This window comes from Hemitrygon akajei, chromosome 16 (assembly GCF_048418815.1).
Source record: "Hemitrygon akajei chromosome 16, sHemAka1.3, whole genome shotgun sequence".
Lineage (NCBI taxonomy): Eukaryota > Metazoa > Chordata > Chondrichthyes > Myliobatiformes > Dasyatidae > Hemitrygon > Hemitrygon akajei.
Genome location: NC_133139.1, coordinates 35,172,426 through 35,197,491, shown reverse-complemented (window position 1 = coordinate 35,197,491; position 25,066 = coordinate 35,172,426). Strand labels below are relative to the sequence as shown.

The 25,066-nt window shown below is 37.4% G+C and overlaps 1 protein-coding gene across 3 annotated transcripts in view; it reads left to right on the top strand.

The window, feature by feature from the left end:
- LOC140739973 (zinc finger RNA-binding protein-like) overlaps window positions 1-25,066 on the top strand; it is an 80,243-nt gene that overhangs the window by 29,945 nt on the left and 25,232 nt on the right. For all 3 annotated transcript variants that reach the window (XM_073068698.1, XM_073068697.1, XM_073068696.1), the window contains 6 exons: window positions 2,395-2,629; window positions 9,203-9,384; window positions 14,766-14,885; window positions 17,379-17,524; window positions 18,093-18,234; window positions 18,687-18,874. In XM_073068698.1, coding sequence (XP_072924799.1) covers window positions 2,395-2,629; window positions 9,203-9,384; window positions 14,766-14,885; window positions 17,379-17,524; window positions 18,093-18,234; window positions 18,687-18,874 — 1,013 coding nt within the window. The remainder of the gene's footprint in view (window positions 1-2,394; window positions 2,630-9,202; window positions 9,385-14,765; window positions 14,886-17,378; window positions 17,525-18,092; window positions 18,235-18,686; window positions 18,875-25,066) is intronic.

Below are 25,066 nucleotides of genomic sequence, written 5' to 3'. Positions count from 1 at the left end.
ATAGTAGTGGGCGAATGAACCCCACCTTTTCTCAAAATCAAATCGAGGATCAAAAGTTCACCTTCTGATTTTCTCCAAACTAAGACATAGTATCACCTGAGAAAACCATTGTATCAAAGTAGGAGCAGAAGCATCTTTCCATTTCAACAAAATAGCCCTTCTGGCCAATAATGTAACAAATGCAATTACATGTTGGTCTGATGGAGAAATACCATGAATATATTGAGGATTATACCAAATAAAACTGTCAATTTATTAGGTTGTAAATTAATTTTTAAAACTTTAGAAATTGTAGAGAAAATAGACTTACAAAAATGTTTCAATACGGAACACAACCCAAACATGTGTCAATGTGGCTGTCTCAGTTTTACATCTGTCACACTGACTATCAACATTAGGAAACATTTTAGACAGTCTCTCCTTTGTCAAATAGTAAAGATGTACAATTTTAAATTGAATTAAAGAGTGATTGGCACAAATCGAAGAAGAGTTAACCAACTTCAAAATCCGCAACCAATCTTCTGTTATCAGGGTCATGTTAAGCTCTCTCTTCCAATCATGCTTAATCTTAAGTGAAGGGTAATTGCGCTGTTGTAACAATAAATTATAAGTTTTCTCGATAAAATCCTTCACTAAAGGATTCATTTTTAAAATAATATCTAACAGGTCAGAATCTTGTATATATGGAAAATTATTTAAGTATTTTTGTAAGAAGTGTCTGACCTGAAGATATTGCAAGAAATGTGAATACAAGAGAGTATTTAGTTACTACTTTCTCAAAAGACATCAATTGGCCATCTTGGAACAAATCCGTGAAGGAATAAATTCCAATTCTTGGTCTTTTATCATTCCAAACAAAAGACGAAATAATAGTCAACCTGATCGACAAACTTCTTAGTTTAAAAAAAGGGATATTTTGAAATGCATATAAAAATTTTGGTAAAATTATCATTTTAACTACATGAATTCGGCCGGCTAACAAAAGTGTAAGTGGATTCCATCTACAAAATAATTGCTTCATAAAATCTACTAAAGAAACCAAATCAGCTTTATAAAGGTCTTTATGATTTTTAGTGATGATAATACTTTTAAACTTTTAAATGTTGTAGGTGTTTCTGTATAATTCCAACAAATTGATTTTTTGTTTATTACTAATGCATTGGCTTAAGATTGCTTCATCACTGGGCAACTGGAAAAGTTGCAGGCTGAAGCAATATTCCAAAGCAACTCCTTTGTCTGTAGAGACAGTCTTTGTTAAGTATGTGAGACTTTACCCACCCTTTCTGACATTCTGCTTGTTCTCTAGTGCTAGGGCCCCTACTTCTAGAATCCTTATTAAATGATACTTCATACGGGTTTTAAAAGCTTTATTTGCAAAAGATAGCATCATTTTATATAGAGTATAGAACTAGGGTCTCTAGTCTCGTGGTAGGGGAGCAGCCATTTATAACTGCATTGTGGAGTCATTTGGAGCATTGTATATTCGGAATTTATATTCGATTAGTGCAGATTTTCAAGAGGTGTAAATTTAAGGATGAAGAGTCAATGCATAAGACATTTGGATGGGGAGAGTTCAGATCAAAATCATTAATATCTTTGAATTGCAGAGCAGGCTCGAGTCATTTGTGGACTAATATAAAAGGGAAGTGGCTCAAGTTTCAGGAGTTTATCTTGTATCTATGTACATATTAATAAAGAGCACAAAACTTGATATGTAAGAACATCAGTTTGTGAGTCTGATTTGAACTTGTTCAGTTAAGCTCAGAATTTTCTGAAGCAACGCACACTTCTACTTGCTTAATTTTGAATACATAGTTGTCACTCTTACATGTTAGTTTAAGTTGGGCTGGGGTATAATTCTGGCTTGCTATTAAACTGAATGTAGACTGTCCTTTTGTTAATCTAGAACATATTGTTAGATCAATAGAACACCGAATATTATAGCAAGAACAGGCCCTTCAGCCCATTTAGGTTGTGCTGGGCTAATTAAACTAGTAATTAAAAGCCTTCTAAACTAGTTCATTCTTTCTGTACAAATCCATATCCCTCCATTCTTTGCATGTTCATTGCCCATCTAAGGGTGTCTTAACTCTTATCACACCTGCCTCAACTACCATCCTAACGCAGTCCAGGTGAAAGTCTTGACCTGAAATTCCAATTGTCCATTTCCCTTTATGGATCCGACCTGACCTGCTGGATTCCTCCAGCGTTGTGTATGTTGCTCTGTATTCCAGGATCCAAAGACTTTTGTAGTTCTATTATCATTTAAAGAATGTGAAATACTTTTGGAAAATCAAGTACTGTTCATAACTGATTACGATCCTTGTTCACCTAGAGTTCCCTTGTGATGCAGGGGTTAAATGTATTTTAACTGTTCTGTATTCCTTTTTGCAGGTTGTGAAATTGCACACCAAATTGGGTAAGCCAATTCCCTCTACTGAGCCAGTTGTAGTGAATTCAACTTCAACTGCGATGAACAAAATAACAAGTAGTGCTGCCACTACCACAGCCACTATACCACCAGCCAGCCAAATGCCTCCCAAGCCTGCTGTAGCCTTCACAAACAGTACAAGCAAACCAACTACAGTGACAGTGAAGAAACCAGTAACACCCAAAATAACATTTGTTGGTATGTTAATTTTTGAATTGTGTTTAACGTACTCTTTCCCAACTTTGACCTGTTGAAAATTTGAAGATTGTAACTGTTCAGTCATTACTTTCTCAATTCAGTCTGTAAATACAGAAAACCTAACGAGGTAGCATTAGGCTAATTGACCCTTTGTGCCTGCTCCATTATTCAATAAGATCAAGGCTAGTCTATCCTAAAATACCTCCAGTCTCTAACGTAGACTGTGATATTTTTTGCATCTTAAATTCTTCGACCTTATTATACTTCTTCAGTGAATCAGCCTCTCTACCCTTATGTGGTAGAGAACTACATAGAATCATTACATTGTGTGAAGAGATTTCTTCTTGTCTCAGTCCAAGTAGTCTTGTTCTGTATTATGAGACTGTAACCTCTGGTTCTAAGCAAAACCCACTTTTCGAGGGTCAAGGGGGATGAGCGGAACATCTAGTCTGTTGAGCCTTGTCAGAAGTTTGTAGGCTCATGAACTGCCATTTTCCTTTAATAAATCCATATTTAATTACCTCATTCCATTGATATTTTAGAATTTTAAGCTGACCGCAGTTTACATTCTACCAGAAGCCAACTATAATCAACCTCTTGAGACACTGCACGATGTTGACTCCAGAGAAGAAGCAGTCCATCCAGACACATTTCAAATCATAGTATGGTATTTCAGCCAGGCTTGTTTGAAGAAAACCCTGACCAATTACCATCAGCCTATAACTTGTAGCACCCGAGACCCCAACATACTAGACCACTGCACAATTACACTAAGATCAAAAATGCCCAGACTGCATTTCAGAAATCAGATCACTTGGCTGTCCTACCTGCATACGAGCAGAGGGTAAAAAGCAAGGCTGCTGCAGAGATTAGGATAACAAAGAGTTGGTTGTGGGAGGCAGAGGAGCGATTACAGAATTGCTTCAATTCAGTGGACTAGGCCATGTTCAAGGACTCATCTGTGGATCTGAATGAATACACCATGGTTGTCATGGATTTTATAAAAATAGTTGCAGACAAGTGTGTCCCCACAAAGTCATTCAGTCTTCCCTAACCAGAAGCCCTGGATGAACCATAAGACCCATAATCTGCTGATGGTCAGATCAGAGGCTTTCAAATCTGGTGACCAAGAAAGTTACAAGTCCAGATATGATCTCTGGAAAGCTATCTCATGGGTGAAGTGGCAACTCTGGACTTAACTTCAATCAATGAAGGATGCTTAACAGTTGAGCAAGTTAAATCAAGCTACATAGAGTGACAACAGGGCTTTGCTTCAGGATGAGCTCAATGCTTTCTATGCTTGTTTTGATCGTCAAAACATGAATGAACCATCACAAACTGCCACAGACCCCAATGGTCCTGTGATTTCAGTCTCTAAGTCCAATGTGCAAGCAGCCTTCAGATGGGTGAACCCATGAAAAGCATACAGGTCAGATGGGGTATTTAACCAAGTACTGAAGAGCTGTGCTGGTCATTTGGCTGGAGTGTTCACTTAGATCTTTAACCTCTCACATCAGCAGTCTGAGATAGCCACCTGCTTCAAGCAGTGTTGAATTATACCTGTGCTTGAGAAGAAGATTGTAACCTGCCTCAATGACTATAATCCAGTAGCATTTAATGTACAGTGATGAAGAGTTTTGAGAGGTTGGTGATGAAGCATAGCAACTCCTGCCTAAGAAGTGACCTGGATCTACTCCAATTTTACTGGAGCAACAGGTCCACAGCAGATGCCATCTCATTAACTCTTCACTCAACCTTGGAACATCGGATAACAAAGATGCATACATCATGCTCTTTATCAACTACAGCTCAGCATTCAATACCATCATCCCCTCAAAACAAATCAATAAGCTTCCAAGACCTCCTTGTGCACTTGGAACCTCATTTGCAGACCCCAGTGAGTTTGGATTGGCAGCGACATCTCCAGGATCTCCATCAGTACAGGTGCACCACAAGAATGTGTACTTAACCCTCTGCTCTATATGCTTTACACTTGTATCTGTGGCTAAGCAGAGCTCCAGTGCCAATTTCAAGTCTTGGGCTGAATTAAATATGGTGACGAATCAGCATAAAGGAGGAAGATTGAAAATTTAGCTGAATGGTGCCATAATAACAACCTCTTACACAAAGTTGTTTAGACCGAAGAGCTGATTATTGACTCAGCATTAGAAACCAGGTCCATAAGCCAGTGCTCATCAGAGGTGGAGAGAGTCGGCAACTTTAAATTCCTTGGTGTTATTCATTTGGGTCCAGCATTTTAAGTGCAATTACAAAGAAAATAATACTTTCTTATGAGTTCGTGAAGATTCGGCATGACATCTAAAACTTTGACTAACTTATATAAATGTTTACTGCTGAGTATAATGATTAGCTGCATCACAGCGTGGTATGGAAATGCCAATGTCCTTGAATGGAAAATTCTACAAAAATTAGTGGAAATGGCCCACTCCATCACGGGTAAAGCTCTTCCCACCATTGAGCACATCATCACAAAATGTTGTTGCTGGAAAACAGCATCCATCACCAGAGACCCCACCAAATGCCAAGGACATGCTCTTTTCTAGATGCTGCCATCAAGAAAAGAAGCCATAGGAGCCTCAGGACTCACACCAGATTCAGGAATAGTCAGGCTCTTGAACCAAAGGGATAACATCACTCAGCTTCACTTGCCTATCATTGAAATGTTCCCATAACCTATGGACTCACTTTCAAGACCTTCATCTCATGTTCTTAGTATTTATTGTTTGTTTATTTTTATTTCTTTCTTTCCGTATTTGCAGTTTGTTGCCTTTTGCACACTAGTTGACAGCCCAAGTTGATTTAAGCCCAGAAGAAAATGATTCTCAGGGTTGTATATTGCGATGTTTTGTTTGATGATAAATTTACTTTCAACTTCAAACTTTGAGAAGTGTCTTGTTACAACATAGTTTATAATAATAAGCTAGTGTTTTCCCTACTACTAATAGAGCTTCCTGTTTTCTTTTCTCATTTTTGAATAGAGTTACATTGTCACCTTTGATCTGCAGTAATGATTCCACAATCTCTAGAATTTTGGAAGTTGACAGCCAATGCGTACATTTCTATTCTAGCCCATTTAGCACTCTATGATGTAGAAGGCGGCTCTGGAAATTTATCAGTTTTCGGTCTCATTTATCCCTCCAGCACTTTTTTTCAGTGCTTCTAATTTCCTGGAATTCTTTTTGGAGTTTTGGTTCCCTCACATGTCTGGCATTTATTTAGGTCCTCTTCCCTGTGGGCAAAGCCAAAGTGTTTTGTTAATTCTTTTGTCATTTCTTAATCCTTGTTATGCTTGTAAGGGACCTATTTTTGTTTTCAGTAATATTTTTCATTTTGTGTATTTTTTACAATCTCTTTTCAATGTTCCTTCGCAAGTTTGCTCTCCTTTTGCAGGATTGTAGAATGCTCCAAATCTTCTTTCTTGCTACTTATATTGGCTATATAACTTTAACTTCTATTAACAATGGTTGGGCTACTTTATTTTTGAGCTAACTAAAAGAAAAGCTAATTTCTTTTAAAAGAGATCTTACTAAAAGATAGTAAGAGGTTATCTTTTCTTTCAGTTAGTCCTGACGAAGCGTCTCGGCCCGAAACGTCAACAGTGCTTCTGCCTATAGATGCTGCCTGGCCTGCTGTGTTCCACCAGCATTTTGTGTGTATTCCTAATAGACTCATTCTTCACTGTTCTAAAAGACCATTCCATGCATATTTCAGGAATTCATTCTCCACAATATGATTGATAATTTTGTTTGATCATTCTACATGTTGATTAAAACAATTTATTACTGTAGTACCCTTATTACATGCATTCTTAATTTTCACTTTGATATCCCCTACATTGCCACTACTGTTTGGATGCCTGTAGACAACTACCAATGTTTACTGACCCTTGTTTCTTGAGTCCATCCTGACAGATTCTATAACTGCAAGTTCTGAGCCAAATTCTTTCCCACCATTGCTCTTATTTCATCTTTCACAATCACATCATTTTTTGCATGTCCTTCCTATTTCCTTAAATATCCTTGGATATTTGAGTCTTCATCACCCTGCAGCCATGTCTTATAATGCCAGTTATGTCATCTGTTTTAGTATTCGTAAGTGCAAATTTGTTATGCATTGTGAAACAGGGCTGAAAGCTTTCTGCTGCACATCCATCTAATAATTAATCTTATGAAGCATCATTTGATGCTGTGAAGCAGTCAGCCCTTTTGCAGTTGCTGGATCCATTCCATCGAGAGCTATATTGAAGCTTTCCACCTCCTGCTGAATTATCCTGCCTTGCCAAAGTCTGCCTCCCTTCAAAGTACTGGAAACGGTATTTCACTCTAATGTGTCAGACCTTGGGAGCAACTTAAAGTGAAACTATCCAACTAGTAGAATTTTATAGAGATGCAAGACAGACTGCAAATGCTGGAAAACTGGAGCAACACCCCGATTGCTGGAGGAGCTCAGCAGGTCAGGCAATGTCTATGGAGGAAAGTGAACGGTCAATGTTTGTTTATATAGAGATACAGCACAGAACAGGCCTTCTGGCTCAATGAGCCACACCGCCCGGCAGCCCACTTATTTAATCCTAGCCTAATAACAGGACAATTTATGATGACAAATTAACCTACTAGCCAGTGTTTGGAATGTGAGAAGAAACCAGAGCACCCAGGGGAACCCACGTGCTCATTGGAAGGATGTACAAACTTTTTACAGACAGCGTAAGAATTGAACTCTGAATTCCAAGTTATAATAGTGTGGCTCTAACTGCTGCACTACTGTAGCAGGCCAGACAGCAGTTATAGAAGGAAATGGGCAGTCATCTTTGAAGGGTCTCTAGACTGTTGAAGGATCTTAACTCAAAATATCGTCCGTCCATTTCCCCTTCATAGATGTTGTCTGATCTCCTAAGTTCCTCTAGCAGTTAGTTTCTTAATCCATGAGGGTTTTTATATATGTTCTATGCCATAAACTTTACAGATCTTCCCCAGCTTCTGAACACCTGACTTGTACATATGATCAAGCGTCTGGGAGACTGGCCTGGTGGATTTGCTGGCTGATGCAGGGCTGCAGGCATTTTATGCCATGTGTAAACTAGGTTTATGACTACATTTCTGACTTGCGAACTATACAGAACCTGGGGAAGATCTGCATTGTACAGTCATTTTATGAATAAATGTTCGATGGTTCATTTAATATCAGTATGTATACAGTATCCAACCTGAAATTCATACTCTTCACAGACATCCACAAAACAAAAGAAAGCACATAGAATGAATGACAGAACCATCAAAGCCCTGAAGCCCCCCACCACCACTACTGCACAAGCAGCAGGAATTGCATCGACCCCCTCCCCAACCATGCCAGAAGCATAACTCCCCACCCCCCACCCCCACCATATAAGCAACAGCAGAAGCCCCAAAGAGTCCTTGATCCAGAATCCATTAAAACTGCATTCCACAAACGAGCACATTGGTATCTCAGGCTCTCTCTGCAGCGAGGATTAGAGAGATTGCTCCTGCAACAACAAGATTGGAGACCAGCAACATGCTGTTGTGATGTTACAATCTTCTGCATTGCCTCTCCAAACCCCCTGTCTCGAGGACTAACAGTCTCTTTCACTCTCTCTTGCTCACTCTCTCGCTCTCACTCCCCCTCCCCCCTTTCAGGCCATTCCTGGGGATAGTGAAGTACTAGGCCACACAATCAGTCCGAAACCCCACGCATACAAATAATTGTAGTTTGAACTCCAACACAATCACAATCATCTTGAAAGTGAAGATATCAGAGAAATAAGTTGTCTCATGGACAAACTGGATGAAGTCGCCTGTGTCTGCGCCGTCTTTCCTCACTCCTCTTTCCTTATAGCACCTATTTATTTTAAAAGTTTAATTTCTCCTATCCTAAAATTAACAAATATCTTTTATTTTTTTCACTGGGAACATCTAAAAGATGTGTTTAGTATAGAGCTGTAGAAGGTTCAATATTATCTTTCATTGAATGGTTTTGTCCTTTAACAAGAAAGTTTTAATTTTATTATTGATGCCTGTAGTTTGTGTAATTAACTGGTATATGTGACTCAGGCATTTGTCTTGAAATTGACACTTCGGTGAGAACTATCAGCTTAATTGCTCTTTCATGGAAGAAACCAATTTGTTAAGTGACCTCCATGGTAATCAAACTGCAGAATATTGTTAAATCAGTGGTGCTTTGAAAGTTGTACTGTAAGGTTTCAACAGATAATTCATAATAAAATTGAGGTAATATAACATTGTTTATCATTATTGTTGAGTTCTAAATTCCGAAGCAGACAGCACAGGGGATTTTATATTTAAATTATATTAATGAAGGAAGACTTAGATTTCATGGTAATGGAATAGGAGTGCTTTGGAATTATGTTGGTATTGTCTTCAATTTTACACTGGTTTGTACAGGTGCTATAATTATACTGCTGCATGCTTAATCTTTAATTTTCAGATTAATTATTATTACTGCGTGTAGTAATAAATGCATACGGTCTTCTGGTTGGTCTATATTTGAATAAATTCAAAAACTTTTCTGAATTCAAAGGAGGAAACAAAGTGCAGACAATGGGAAACAAAATGGAGGATACTAAAGTCTCAAATGCCAAGCCAGAGTCTGAGACACAGGAATTCAAGGCCGACCAGGTCACAGCATCAGTACCAGCTTCTACTATACCGGCACAGCTTCAGAATGACGTACAGCCTGTAGGCCACGATTATGTAGAAGAGGTATCTTAGTCAAAAACCTTTCTATGATATTTATTCTTAAACAATTTGGAGAAGGGCAACATTGAATCATGATTAGAGAATGTTTTCAAGTTTTATAAAAGCTTTTAAAATAATTTGCCAAAGTGGGGGGGAAGGGAGAGAGCCTGGGGAGAATTTATGAATTTATTTATAATTAGCCTTTGCTTTGTTGCATACTTCTATCAAAATTTGCAACTCTAATGACTAACATTTTCCTAAACTTTGCAACTAAAGTTATGCTCTTTTGAAAAAATTTAAAGATTACATAATGTTGTTATTTTGAAATTTGTTAACTCTTGATTTTCTTTAAGAACTCCTGTAACAAGCAGATGGTTGTTAGACTACACATTTGGTTGTGAGCTTGTGGGAGCATGGGTGGGACACAATTGCTAAGCACAAATTGAATGGTTTCACCATCATTGTCATCATCTGAGGAGATGTGTAGCGAAGTTTTAGAGATAATGGTAGCTATAACTGAGTGAGAGTCAGGAGAAGTTTGAGAAGCTCCTTGAATAACTCCCAAATAATTTATGTTGCCCAGCTTGCATTGCATATAATTCACACATATCTACTCCCTGAATCTGTGTGTATTTCAAATCTACCCAAATTTCGAGCCAAACTATTACAGTACAACACTGCGTAGCTTCACCAATATAGAAAATTGTCTGGCTAAAGATGCAGCAAATATTACCCCAACAGTCTATTCATGTTTATTGCAAAATGAACAAGGCTTAGAGAATGCTTTCAAGCTCTATTTAGTCAGCTAATAATTTCAACGCTGCTATGGCAACTTAAGGTCTCATTGCAGTCTTAGTCCAAATGAGGACAAAAGAGCTGAATTGTGCAGGTGTGGTGACTGACTGCTCTTGGTATCAATGTAGTATTTGACTAAGTACAGTGCCAAGGAACCTATTAAAATTGAAGTCAATGGGAATTGGTGGAGTCACACATAATGATTTTGGTTGTTAAGGTCAATGATCTCAAATCAGATCATTGCAGTTATTCTTCGAGACACTTGTTTTCAGCTGATATACCAAGACATACCCTCTTTCAGAAGATCGGAATGGGGATGTTAGCGGATTCACTTCCCAGTTCTGTTTGCAATTTGGATGATGAAGCAATCTGGCTTATATGCATCCAAATCTAGATAATGTTCAAGCTTAGGATGAAAATTGCAAGTAATTTTTACTGCACATACATTCAAGGCAGCATCCTTCAACCAAAGAAGCAAACACCTACCCTTGACATTCAGTAGCATTATATTTGCTGAAATGTCCCAACGTAGAATCCTTTGTCCATAAACTTAACTAGACCATATAACTACTGATGATGCAGTAGGTCAAAGGCTAGGTATTCGCTTGACAATCCTTTTGCACCATTTACAAATCATGTCAAAAGTATGATTGTATTTCCTTCATTTGCCTGAATGAATTTAGCTGTAGAAGGGAAGTTTGATTAGGACAAACTGATATGATTGACCAACACTTTAAGTAATCATTGAGCAGTTGATGTGAAAGATTCTGCTTATCTGCAAACATTTATGCTGCAAGGTTGATCAATGACCTCCAAATATAGCCCTGGTTATTGCTTTGATAGTTCAGTTGTGTGTTGACACTGAAGGAGCCTGGCTAACGTTTTTGATTTTCATGTGGTGAACCTTAATCAATTATAAGTTGCAATCTCGCTAGCTGTGTCCCATTTAACTGTCATTTGTGATTTTCTGTGTCTTTCTGCCAATACTACAAACCTTCAGGTTAGCTTTCTTGAGTTTGTCCGTGTATCTTTATTTGGACTTCCTTGGAGCACTGCCCTTGCTGTAGTTAACTGTACAGTAGAATTATTGGAATGCTTAATTTTGCATAAATCCAGCATGGTTAGTCAGCATAGCTGTGATGAAATGAGCATCACTTTGATGCCCGGGATGCTACACACTTCCGGAATGGTTTGGATCCTTTTGCTGCCATGTTCTAGGAGCTCTTTTTCAAAGGCAATTCAGAAGAAAAGTATTGAATTGTGGCAGCAATACATAGCCCATGTCTCTCAGCCATACAACAGCAAAGGCAGTACGCCAGCCTTGTAGACTACCTTATTCTTCAGAGATATGCCATGCTCAATCCATAGATCTTAAACATTCATTCCCTCTACACAGGCACACAGTGGTTACAGTGTGTACCATCTCCAAGATGCACTGCAGGAACCTGCCAAGTCGTCTTCAACGGAATCTCCCAAACACAAAACCTCTGCTACCTAGAAGGGCAAAGGTAGCAACCACACAGATGCACACCTCCACCTCCCAAGTTGCACTTCAATTTCTGCACCATCCTGACTTGGATGCAAAAATCAATTCCTTCATTGTTGCTTTGTCAAAATCCTGGAACTTCCTGTCTAACAACACTGCTGGAGTACCTTCGAACTTCAGTTATTCCCGAAGTTGGCTCACCAGCACCTGTACAAGGCAACTAGGAATGGGCTTAAAATGCTGGACTGAGGCACCCATAATCCTGTTCAAAGTCGAGATGAAAAAATCGTCTTTGGGTGAAGTGGGGTTAGAAGCTGGGATTTTTGGTCCAGGGTGAGCAGATGTAACTCCTACTTCATCTTGATATCATGTATTCTATACTTTTAATTTCCATTATAAACGGTTGCTTCCAAATTTATTATGGATATTTATGTAAATCTCTACAGTATTTAAATTTCCCACCATTAACAACGCTAGTCATTGCATGACAAGCCTACATAGCAGTTTTTGATTTATACGAGTATACAAATGTACTGATTATATTAACAAAGTGGAAGCACATATTGTGATATTATTAATTCATCTCCTATAGCATTATATGTAATACGTCAGAGGAAATGCTCTTGCCTACCTCTGATTTTGTGTGGTTCTGTATCTCACTTTATTGCCCTTTATTTCACTGTCACCCATTTTAACATTAAACAGCCCATCCTTTTCATGTAGGCCATGCCTAGAAATCACCTCAGCCCTCAACTAGTAACCCCTCCCCACATGTTGTTGGAATTAAATATCAACAAAAGATGATTCAATTTCTCTGTTTTCAATATCAAATGTTTTTTTTTCAAAGCTGAAGTGAATTAATAGTGAGTGTAAAAGTGAGAAATTAAAATACCTTGCTCAATCTATTCTAACGTAGAGCATTTATTGGTGACCATATAAATGGAGATGGAAGCAGATGTATGGCTCCCATTAACAAATTTTTTACAAAAATAAATTTACTTGGAAGGCAAAGTCAATTTAAAGAACGGAGGTTGTCATCAACCATGCCTAATTACCTAATCACCTCAAATTCTGCTGGCCCTGGAACTGTGCCACTTCTCAGTTTACAAACTGAAAGCATTCCTGGAAAACAATTTGTTAGATTAAATTTTGTTGATTAAAGTGTTAGATTAAATTATGTTGATTAAAATATTATTTGTATTGTGGTAGTGTATTCGTAATGTCCGAGAGTAGAACGCTGTTCATTGTAGCAAATAAGAGATTTGTAAATCAGAGACATAACAATTTTATTGGGTGCGGAGGGGAGCTGGGTTGGGATATAGTCCAATATTGACAATTTAAACTTTCTTAAATTGAGGAAGACTTGTATATACAAACTTTATAAGAATTCACTAATGTTAACCTCCATAAATTTTGAAATCGATTATCTGCTTAAGTAACTTTCAAAATATTTTGACAGACGAAGCTAAAGGAACACAGTTCAATTACAGAGATGCAGTTTAATGTAAAGTGTTGTTAATGATACCCCAGGAAATGAAGGTGTTGATTTTTTTTTCTTGAAGCAGATTGTGGCCTTCAAATAACAAAAATAATTAAAAGGACGAAAGAGAGTATGGCGCTTAGCTATTTCATGATGTTTTTTCAAAAAAAGCTTTGATTTAAGTATTATTTTCAGAATTAGATATTTCATTTAGCCAAAAGAAGCAGATTTTTAAAAAATCTATTCAAAAATCATTTTCAAGGACAAGGTGGCAAAATGACTTGCACAATACAATGTCAGAAATAGAGCAGGAGCAAGCTAGGTTGTTCCCCAAACATTGTCTGAGATCATAGCCGATAGACTTTTTTTTTCAGCTCCTCGTTCCTGTCTGTTTCTCATAAGTTTCTATTCCCACTTAGTCAAAATTCGTGCCCTTCTCATTCTCCAGTTATATTCAATAATTCAGTTGTCTGGTATCTGAGTTACAGAATTCTGGGATTTTGCAATCATCCAGAAAGAAATTACTTCTGCTTTGAATGGGTGATCCCTTATTTTGAAGCTCTCCTTTCAAATTGGAGTTTTTCCCTTAGGGAGACATCAACTTCACGTTTTATATGTGAGGACATCATGATGGTCCTGTACTGCAAAATACTGAATTTCTGTCCATTTAAATGATCTTTTCTGTTCTTCCGACCAAAGTGCCTAACATGGCATTTCCCTGCACTATACTTCATCTACAACATTCTTCGTCACCTTTTGCAGAATCAGCATCTTCGCAGAGTGCAGTCCAATCTTTTTGAATTGTCAACGAATTTGACTGCACTGCACTCAATCCTTTCAACTAAGTAATTTAAAGTAGCTTATAAACAGTTGAGGCCAAACTTTGATCCCTCTGCCATACTGCTAGTTATGACTTACAAATCTGAAAATTATCTGAATATTCTGTAGTAGACAACATCGATAAAATTAAATACAGTACATTTGCTGGATTTGTCCCTGCCCTGTTTATTTTATCTTCTATTGCCTGCAGTGCAATTTTCTTTTTATTATACAATGTGGACACCTCTTGATTTTATTATGATTTGATTTAATATGAAGCTTGCAACTACTTCCTTTACAAAGGATTTAAGCATTTCCCCTATTATAGCTGTCAGGCTAATTAGCTTCCTACTCCTTCATTCCTTGAATAGGGACTACACATTTGTGGTTTTTAAGACCTATCCCAGAATCTTGAGAATTTAAAACCCCAGGATGTAGTCTGGAGACATGAGCCTTTAGACCTAGAGAAAATTCTGGCTAAAAGGGAGCAAGTCAAAGTAATTACTTTCACTAAGGAAAAGCTTAAACTTGTTATACGGACACATTTATTGTGTTCTGTTGTGAAAGCAAGTAAGTGTTTGTTCAGGTCTCTGCATCTCCTGATTTTCCTGGTTTTTCAAGTCTTAATTTCCATTGATTGGGATAGTGTTATAGACCAATATGACAAGAACTAAACGATTGATTATGTAAAGTTTTTTGAAAAGTTATTGATTGGTTTGATGTCAAGGGTTTCTGATATTTTGTTTGGTTGTCTATTTGTTCCCCTTTCCAGCCTTCATTATTTTCTACCTTGCTTACATAATTTCTTTAATTGTATTTTTCTAGGTCCATAATGATGAAGGAAAAGTGATCAGATTTCATTGCAAACTTTGTGAATGTAGCTTCAATGACCCTAATGCAAAAGACATGCATTTGAAAGGTCGCAGGCATAGACTGCAATATAAGGTAAGAACCTTGTTATTGTATGTTTAATTTCAGTGAGCTATCCTGTTTTTCATTTTAGTGAATACTGTAATTTTGCCAATCAGTTATTGTTATATACAGGTGTACAAATCATGCAAGTCTAATTTAAGCAACGTGTGAACATGAGTTTCAATGCTAAGATAGCAGATACCTAAAAGAACAGACTTATTTTGGGTTTATTGAATAAGACTTATTGACCATTGCTCTTCTTTGCAGATTGCATAGAGTGAAAACAGTGCGCTGTTTGTGTTTTCAGTTACATTCTTTGTTGCTACAAAATTTTAAATCCATCTCCTCATATTACATGTTAACCATGACTTCAGTTACATGCTACATATTTAGTTCCAACAGTCTCTGTTTTCTGTCCCATATTTTTGGTCTTTAAATGTTACACAAGAAATCAAGGAAAAGCGTTAAATTTTTGTAATGTTTTGTTTCAGTTTCTATAATTTAAAACAGCAATCACTTTTCACTAGTGGAAAGAAAAGCTTGTTAGATTAATACAGTAAGTGGCTCACAATTTTGATTATAACCTGTAGTGACTATTTTGTACTCTAATATTAGTTTAAATGGTCTTTCCCTTGATGATATCACATATGTTCCACAAACAAACCTGAGATGATTGCAGAAGCAAGTGTAGAATGCCACACTGTAAATGTATGAATACATTATATGTTCTGTTTGGAACATAGAAGAGCTGAACATCAATACTTTAAAGAAATGTATAGGTGTACTTTGCCCTACTGATTCTATCCCGGAGTGTGGCTTGCCCTGCTTTCAATGCTGAATCGCTCTGTGCATGTTTTTTGCAAAGACCAAGGTGCTCTTTTGATACAGTTGGAGAACACAGGCCTACAAGATTGACTTTGCATATCTAAAAAGCAAAAAAAATACTGAAATATAAATCAGAATTATAAATAAAATTGGGAATACTCAGTTCAGACAGCATCTATGAAGAGAACAGTTAATATTTTGAGTCAATGACCTTTCATAAGAGGTAGAAAATGTTTGAAATGAAACACATTTTAAGTGGAAGAGAAAAGGGGCATAGAGAGAACAAAGGAATATTTGAAATAGGATGGAGACCAAAAGGCTGGATGAATTTGTAGTGTAAACTGATAAGGAGTGGTGAAGGCTTTTAATTACAGCTTATCTATCTTTAGATGAGTAAGGGAAAATGTTAGACATTTTGGGTTGCTAGTATTCTGAAAGGTCATTGACCTAAAACAATGACTATTTCTCTCTCCACAGATGCAAGTTTTTCCAGCACCTTTACTGGCCAGGACTAAAAGTACTAGATCAAGTAACTAATCTCAATCTGGGTTTTCTCTGCCACCAAAATCTTGCTCATTTTTAATATCAGCAAGTGCCATCAAAGGCACTGAGTAAAAGCTGAGTTTGGCCCTGCTGTAAATGATGCAGCTAATCTACTTAATAACATACCTAAAGTTCAAGCTTACTGGCATCTGCATTAGCTGTATATAAAACTTCTGTTTGAAATACTTAAAGTGGTACTTAAAATGGTACTTCAGGATAAATACAAATCTAAATTAAGTGCCAGCAACCTCTCTCTCTCTTTTTTTATCAGACTAAACCAAGCTATAAGGCCATTTCATTCCATGGACCTGCTCCATGCTGGGAATTCCATATCTACTTCATCCACCGGTGCCTGAGGTCTATTTGTTTGGATTTTTAAGTCCTTTCCTTCTGTCTAAACATTTTGGCAGATATTTAAGACCAACTCTGACCTCTCTAATCATGCAGCTTCTGTAAAAAAAAAAAGCACTCCTTTATTGGTGACAAATGAAAGCGCTCAATCACTGTACCCAATTACATGTTCGTCTTCACTTTTTTGTTAGCTTGTCGATGACTTTAATTATGCTTGCACAATGATCAACCTTTGCATTTGTATTTTCTATCAGTTAAAGATGAAAGTATTTTTGTTCACTTTGCTGGGGGGGGGGGACGTGCGGAGAAAAGTCTTACACTGAGATAGAATTCAAGTGAAGATCTAGATGTCTTAAAGATTTTGGCTTAGGGAGACATAGGGAATTAAAATAAGTAGGCCCAAGGAAATAAAACTAGCACTGCTGGAAACAAAAGCTGCCCTTTCAACATCTGGAAAAAATACACAGGTTAAGATTTTAGGTGGATTCCTGTAAATTTAATCTGAAGCATTAGCCTGTCGGACAACTGACTTGTTATTGTAATTTTGCAATTTTATAATTTTTCCTTCATTGTAACCAAAGGGAAAGTAGATGAAATAAATGCTGGTTTTGGAATGGATTTAGGTTAAATTTAGTTTTAGGCAATCCTTCAAATCAATGGACCTAAAAGCATTCTGTTCCTACTGAACTGTGAGCGTGCCGGATTCTGATGTTCTGCATTTTAAAAAATGTTTAGTTGTGGTTGAGTACAGTTAACTTAAAAGCTGTTGCTGTTTTAGGCAATTAATTCTCTCTCTTTGATTTAAAGAAAAAAGTAAACCCCGACCTTCAGGTTGAAATAAAACCAAGTATCCGTGCCAGAAAAATCCACGAGGAGAAGATGCGAAAGCAAATGCAGAAGGAGGAGTACTGGAGAAGGAGAGAAGAGGAAGAGCGCTGGCGAATGGAAATGAGGTTAATGCAGCATTTTGACTGGAAACTGATTTGCCAAACAATTCTTGTTCATTTTGTAGGATCTTGCCAGACATGTGAATTGTGTGGCTGTTGTAATTTAAAATTTCATAATGTTTTTGTGATGTGTTTTGAAATTAATTAAAAGTATTACATCCATGGTAAAGGTAGCCTATGAAACTGATGAAATTGTGCTGTGTTGTTCAGATTTGGCACTTTATGATCTTTATATCTGACCAAACCCAGAAAATAGAAGCTTTTTATGAGTTGAGATTTTGTGCAGTGAAATGTTGCTTAGACGCATTAAGAAATGAGCATTGTCAGACTGCTCTACCATAATTGACATTAACCATTTTTTATAATAGGAAATCAAGATTTCTTAGGCAGCACTACACATTGTGTTTATTCATCTCAGTTGTTTGTGGAATGTAGTACATAATATTACTGTTTTGTTCATCTGCATAAATGTACTGGTGAATAGTAAAATACATGTGAAATACTTGGGGATGTTTGAGAGGCAAAACAAATATGTATCCCATTTTAAAAAAATGCCTTCTGTACACTGTTGCAGACGTTATGAAGAAGAGATGTATTGGAGGAGGGTGGAGGAAGAACACATTTACTGGGAAGAGCAGCGCCGTAGGTTAGCACCAGACTGGCATCCACCACCGCTCATGGGAAGATTGGGCATGCCACAAGCACCTGCACCCCTGGTACGTTTACGTCCATAGTATTATAACATCTATTCAAAAGGAGCATCTTATTGTGAAATATCGAACGTTCTGTAGAAGCTGTTCAGTCTTAAATTATCTTCTATTCCAAAGAAGTACTGCGGATATCACTAGTTACCTCTGCACAATTTCAATTGCATTGAAACACTGAATTCAGGAAGCAAAAAGTAATTGTCATAGTGCGCAAGTAGCTAATAACATTTTTAGAGCATTGTCATCTTTACTTTTCAATCTGCATGAACTAAAGGTACAATGTTAAATGCATGTGAGAAATTCTTTCAAGTATATTTGTAACCCATCATAAATCAGTAAAACAGTGAATGAAAGTTAAAACTTCAGTTTGCTAGAGAACTCCAGTTCATAGCCTTGCCATTTTGTCAAAAAAACAAGGGGAAGGTGTAAATAATTGTAAATCTTGTTTTTAAATATTTCAGCCTCCTCGTCGTCCTGATTCCTCAGATGATCGCTACATCATGGCAAAACATGCTAACATATATCCTACAGAAGAAGAATTGCAGGCCGTGCAAAGGATCGTCTCTCAGACAGAACGGGCTCTCAAACTGGTGTCTGATGTTATTTCCGACCAAGAAGGCCTTAAAGATGGGGAGAATAAAGAAAAGGGGTAAGAAATGTGTTTAATGAAGCAAGGCAGTGCACTTTATGCCATTGTTATCAAATTGGCATATTTGCTTTTAATACTTTTAATTATTGTTTTTCCATTAACTGGGTGTTGCTGGCAAGACCAGCATTTATTGGCCCATTCCTAATTGTCTTCAGAAGGGGGTAGTAAATTGCCTGCTTATGCTAGTCTTTGTGAAGATACTCCATCAGCATTATTGGGCAGGGGATTCCAGGATTTAGACTCATTGGCAATGAAGGAGCTGATATTCACATCAGAAGGGTTCATGGATGGAAATGTGCAGGTAATGGTGCTCCTGTGCATCAGCTGATCTGGCTTCAGTGGCAGGTGTTGTGGGTAAGGGAGGTTCTGTCAGAGTAGCCTGGGTTACATTTAGATGGCTGGATGGGCAGCCACTGCTCCAGTGGTGGAGGAGATGTATATTTAGGTTGATTGATGACGTCCTAATCAAGTGGACTGTTTTGCCTTGGATACTGCAGAGCTTTTTGAGAGTTGTTGGTGTACATACACACAGGCAAGTGGAGAGTATATTACTTTGTAGATGCTGGAAAGGCCTTGGAGTATGAGAAGAAGAGTTCTTCACCACAGGATATCTACTTTTATAATTATGATATTTATGTGGCAGGCCCAGTTGAGTTTCAGGTCGATGGTAACTCTCAGAATGTTGGGAGTCTCAGTGATGGTAATGACATTGAATGTCAAAAGTAGGATATAGTATATTCTCATTTTGGACATTTTGGTATAAATGTTACATGGCACTCATTAGGCCATGCTTTAGTGTTGTCTATGTATTTCTGCATTCAGGGGTAGACTGTTTCATTTGCTGCGGAGTTACAATTGGATTTAAATATTGTACTGATATCCCCGTTTTAGGATGGAATGAAAGTTTTAAAGCAGTTGAGGAATTCCTTTAGTGACGTCCTAAGGCTAGGATGGTTGATCTCTGGTAATCACAGCCATCTCCTTTTTGCAAGGTATGAATGCAACCATTGGAGTGATTTCACCTTGCCCATAGAGTTGAAATTTGCCAACATGCCTTAATATCAGAGGCAATAACTCTCACCTTTTTCCGGGAATTCATACTCTCTGAACCTTTGGAGTATTGACATCTGGACCCATACAGTCGTGACAAAACCCAAGCTGGGTTCCAGTGATTAGAGCAACTTGCAAAGAAGAATGCTTTTATCATTGTACTGATGACTGATCAGTAAGTAGCCAGACTATGTTCTGCTTTTTCTGAATTAAGACATACGTAGTCTCCTTTCCACATTATTGGGAAGACACCAGTGTAATGCTTGTTTTGGGACACTTTGACTAGAGCTGTAGCTAGTTCTGGAGTATAGATTTTTAGTATTGTAGTTTGGATGGCTTCTTACTGCACACTGTTTGCTTTATCAGGAGCAAGCCAAGATATTTGGCACTTCTGCCTGAAGGAATATGCGGTCCTGAAAGTTTCAGCCCTTGGTAGTTGTATGTGAGAATGAAACTGTTATTAAAAAGAACTTGGAAGTACTTAAGTTAAATATTCTATTATCAAGGAAGCACAGAGATCTCAATAGATTAACAAAAGCCTTCTGAAGAAAAACTTAACTGTGGAATGTTTGTCTGAACTAAACTTTCCAAGAAATAAGGACAGTCCTATACTGGGAGTGGGGGGAGGGGTGGAAGCTGGACAAGGAAGAAGTGATTGTATCTTTCAAAGGAAAGAAAATAATACCAGTTGCTAATTATGATTAACACATTGAAAGTCAAATGACAGAACAGAATACATATAAGTTGACTCTATTGCAGTATGATAAAAATAAATAATGGAATGCAGTAATTAATATACAGTATAATCTCCCAAACATTTATCATATTATAAAATCCCAATGACAAAATGATTCAATCACTAATTTGTTGATCTTGTGCCGGAATGTTTAGCAGGACACCAGAACACCCTACCTTTTCGTAATGGTGAAAGGCCAAATGTGTCCTCAGTTCAAATACTTACTGTCTGTGCTGTGTGTGTAGCAAAGGATTGTGGGATGTAAACTAACAAGCTGCTGATTCAAGAGGTATATTACCAATTTGCTGAGCTAACAACCTAAGCAGCTGGCAGTGAATGAAATGCAACAGCACCAAGGAAAATATTTTCGGGTGCCAGAGGCAAGATCAGCATTAAAGCCCATTCATAATTTTTCATTGGCTGCAAACTTTAAGCCACTATAGTGTGGGAAAATGATTCTCTCACATTGCTATGTGGTAGTGTGGTTTAACCCAGAAATGATAAAGGAATATTTCCAAATCAAGTTTATGTGCATTTTAAAGGGAAATATTCTGTCTTTTGGGCTCCCCTTGTGCTGGGTAGGAGAAGTTGCATATTTTGAGTCTTTCCCATTGCTGCAGTACACCTTGTGAATGGTACAATCCTACAGCTGTGATAAATAAGTGATGGATGAATGCTTGGATAAAGGATTGGGTGCTAATCCAGTCTGTTATAATAATCTGGGTTGTTGGAGCTGTACGTTCCTGATGATTGAAGAATATTAATATTACATTACATTTCTGACATGTAACTTATAGGTGATGAAAACGTTTTTAGACAGTTTTCTGAAGCTTCAGATGCAGCCTACAATCTCTTCTAACCATAGAATTTTTACTGTAGATCAGCAAATTGAATTTCTGATCAGTGGTGACATCGGTATGTTAATGGTAGAAGATTTTCTATTGGCATTGACAGATGAAAGTTACTTTTATTGTTGATGGAATTTCTTGGCCTATTGGCCCAAGCTTGAATGTCCTATATGTAAATAGATGGTGTGATTCTTGAAAGTTGTCTGTGCCATGGAAGTCTGTCATCATTAGGAAATGTTGCTATTTTTGACTGTTTTGAAGTAATAGAGATATTGTCCTGAGAATCTTTAGCAGTGATACTTTGGGACTTAGATAATTGGTCTTTAATTACTTGCTGTCATTTAAGCTTGACTCGATCCATTGAAACTTTTTCTTTGAGATTTCCATTAACTTCAGTTTTATTAGGTCTTGGTGTCACTCTGATCAACCCTCTGGAATTCAGCTAGTTTGTCTATGTTTGAACTAAAGACTGTAATGAAGCTGAATGGTGAGACGATTATTGGTAAGTTGTGCTCAATAATACTTTTGGCAACTCCTTTCATTATTGTGCTAATGTTTGAGTGAGGCACAATAGAGCAATCTGCCAATATTGTGTTTAAGATCTGCCCTGCTTATTTTGGGCATAACAAACCAGCCCAATTTTCCACTGCTGTCAGGTAGATGCCAATGTTGTCCGGTCTTACACGCCCTTAAACCTTAATAATTAACTGAAGGGTAAGATGTTCACACAAGGCAGTGCTTATTTGGAATGAGTTGCCAGAGTAGATAATACAGGCAAGAATATTTATATTGTTTAAGGGAGCATTTGAGCAGGTACTTGGGTAGGAAAGACAGATATGGGTCTGATGCAGGCAAATTGGATTTCGGTCAGCATAGACAAGTTGGGCTGTAAGAGCTGTGGTGTGCAGTTCTATAATTTTGATTATTGAGTTCACTGGAAAATTAATATTGTGTAGCAACTTAATGAAAAAGTTTGTGAACCCTTTGCAATGATCTGGTTTTCTGCATTAATTACTCATAAAATAAGGTCTGATATTCACCTAAGTCACAATAATAGACAAACACAATCTGCCTAAGCTAATAACATGCAAAGAATTGTACTACTTCTGGTCAATACTGAGTACACCATTTAAACAATCACAGTCTAAGTACAAAAATATGTTTGAACCTCTGAAGTAGTGCCTTCTGCAAAAGCTATTTGAAGTCAGGTGTTCCAGTCAGTGAGATGAGATTGAAGGTTTGGGTTGTAGAGGTGCCCTGCCCTATATAAAAAAAATTCACAAAGTCAGGTTACTGACAGAGCCTGCTCTCCTCAAGAAAGATCTGCTTAAGGCACCATGCCTCAATCAAAACAAGTTACAGATAACCTTAGAAGAAGAATTGTAGAGATGCATTAAGCTGGAAAAGACTACATAAACATTTTTAAAGATCTGAATTTTCACCAGTCCCACAGTAAGAGAAATTGTCTATAAATGGAGGAAATTCAGTACTGTTGATACTCTCCCTAGTAGTGGGCATACTGCAAAGATCACACTGGGAGCACAACGTGCAATGCTGAAGGAGGTGCAAAAGAACCCAAAGCTAACAGCAAAATACCTGCAGAAATCTTTAGAGCTTGCTAAAGTCTCTGTTCATGTGTCCACTGTATGAAAAACACTGAACACGAATGGTGTCCGTGGAAAGATGCCATAGACGAAACCATTGCTCTCCAAAAGAAAACATTGCTGCCCACCTCGAGTTTGCAAAAGACCATCTTGGATGTTCCACAATGCTTCTGGGACAGTGTTCTGTGGATAGATGAGATAAAAGTTGGACTTTTTGGCAGAAATGCACATTGCTATGTTTAGAGGAAAAATGACTCTGCACACCACCACCTAAACCTCATCGCAGCTGTGAAGTGTGGTGGACAGAGTTCATGGTTGGGGCTGCTTTGCAGTCAAAGGAACAATTAATTCAAAATTGTATTAAGACAATTTACAGAGAATGTCAGGGTACCGGTCTGTCACTTGAGGTTTAATAGAAGTTGGATAATGCAACAAAACAGTGATCTGAAACACAAGAGTAAATCAACAACAGAATGGTTTAAGTAGATGACAATTTGTGTTTTGGAATGGCCAAGTCCAAGTCCACATCTTAACTCAATTGAGATGCTGTGGCATGACCTGAAGAGGGCTGTTCGTGCCAAGTATCCCAGAAATATTGATGAACTGAAACAGTTTTGTATGGAGCAATGCTCTAAAATTCTTCCTTGCCTTTGTGCAAGTCTGATCAGCAGCTACAGGAAATGTTTGGTGAAGGTTATTGCTACTAAAGGAGGTACTACCAGTTATTAAATACGAAGATTCACATACTTTTTCCAGCCTGGACTGTGAATGATTAAACAGTGTGTTCAATAAAGATTTGAAAAGTGCAATTTTTGTGTGTATTATTTTAGGTAGGTTCTGTTTATCTATTATTGTGACTTGGATGAAGATGAGACCACATTTTATGAGTAATTAATACAGAAGACCAGGTATTTGCAAAGGGTTCAAAACTTTTTATTGTAACAGTATGTTGGATTGTTAATAGGAATTTCCCAGTCTGGCACCACCAAAACCCCATTGTGTACTGCATTATTGAGGCTTACTCTGTTTAGTTTTCTTTCTTTTGCGTAGAATTCAGTATTATAGCCTCACCAAAGGAAATCATTTCACCTTTTCTCAAAACCTCAGATAAATAATTTTACATAACTTCTGTCTTTTTAAGAAGAGAAAATCAGCTTCTTTGATATCGTTACACAACTGAAGACCCCATCCTTGACAAGGGATTCAAATCTTTAGGAGAAAAAAAATTACTCTGTGCATTGAATAAGCACTAGACTTCAACATACAAAAAATCTATCCAACTTAATCCCACTTTTCAGCTCTGAGTTGTTGCCTTGAGGGAGGCGCATATCTGAGTAAATGATGCAGCTTTCTACTCTAAAGTCTTCCTAGGGAATGAGTTCCACGTCGCACAACTCCCTGTGAAAATGGCTTCTGCTCAAATACCCTTCAATTAATGTCCCTTCATTATTAACAATTCTATTAAAGGAAATACTGCTTTTGCTTCTTTACAACTAAATGTCCTTACAAATCTGTTCTGTTGTGTCAAGTGCAGTTAAATTCTAGGGAGTGTTATATCAGAATGCCACTTCTGTTAGCTGTTTGTAGAGTTCACATTATTTATCCTTTGCACTTGACAACTTTTTTTTGTGATTTAATCTCTCCTGGGGCTTGTTTCATCAGAGTCCTTAACTTTGTACTTTTCCCTCTCCTCTTCCTAAACTTGAGTTTTCTCATCACTTTTCCCTTTTGTTATAAAATCAGAAATTGTATTTCTCTATTCATAAATGCTGCCAGATCTGATAAGTATTTGCTGTATTTAATGTCAGATTTCCATCAGCCATGGTATTTGTTTATTCTGTTTTCAGATTGTACCGTGCACTGTTGTATCTGTATTCTTTGGATCTACTGTTTGATACTTCCTGTGTTTGTTGGAAAGTTTATATTATTTAGTGCTTGGTTCCTTATTGCCAAA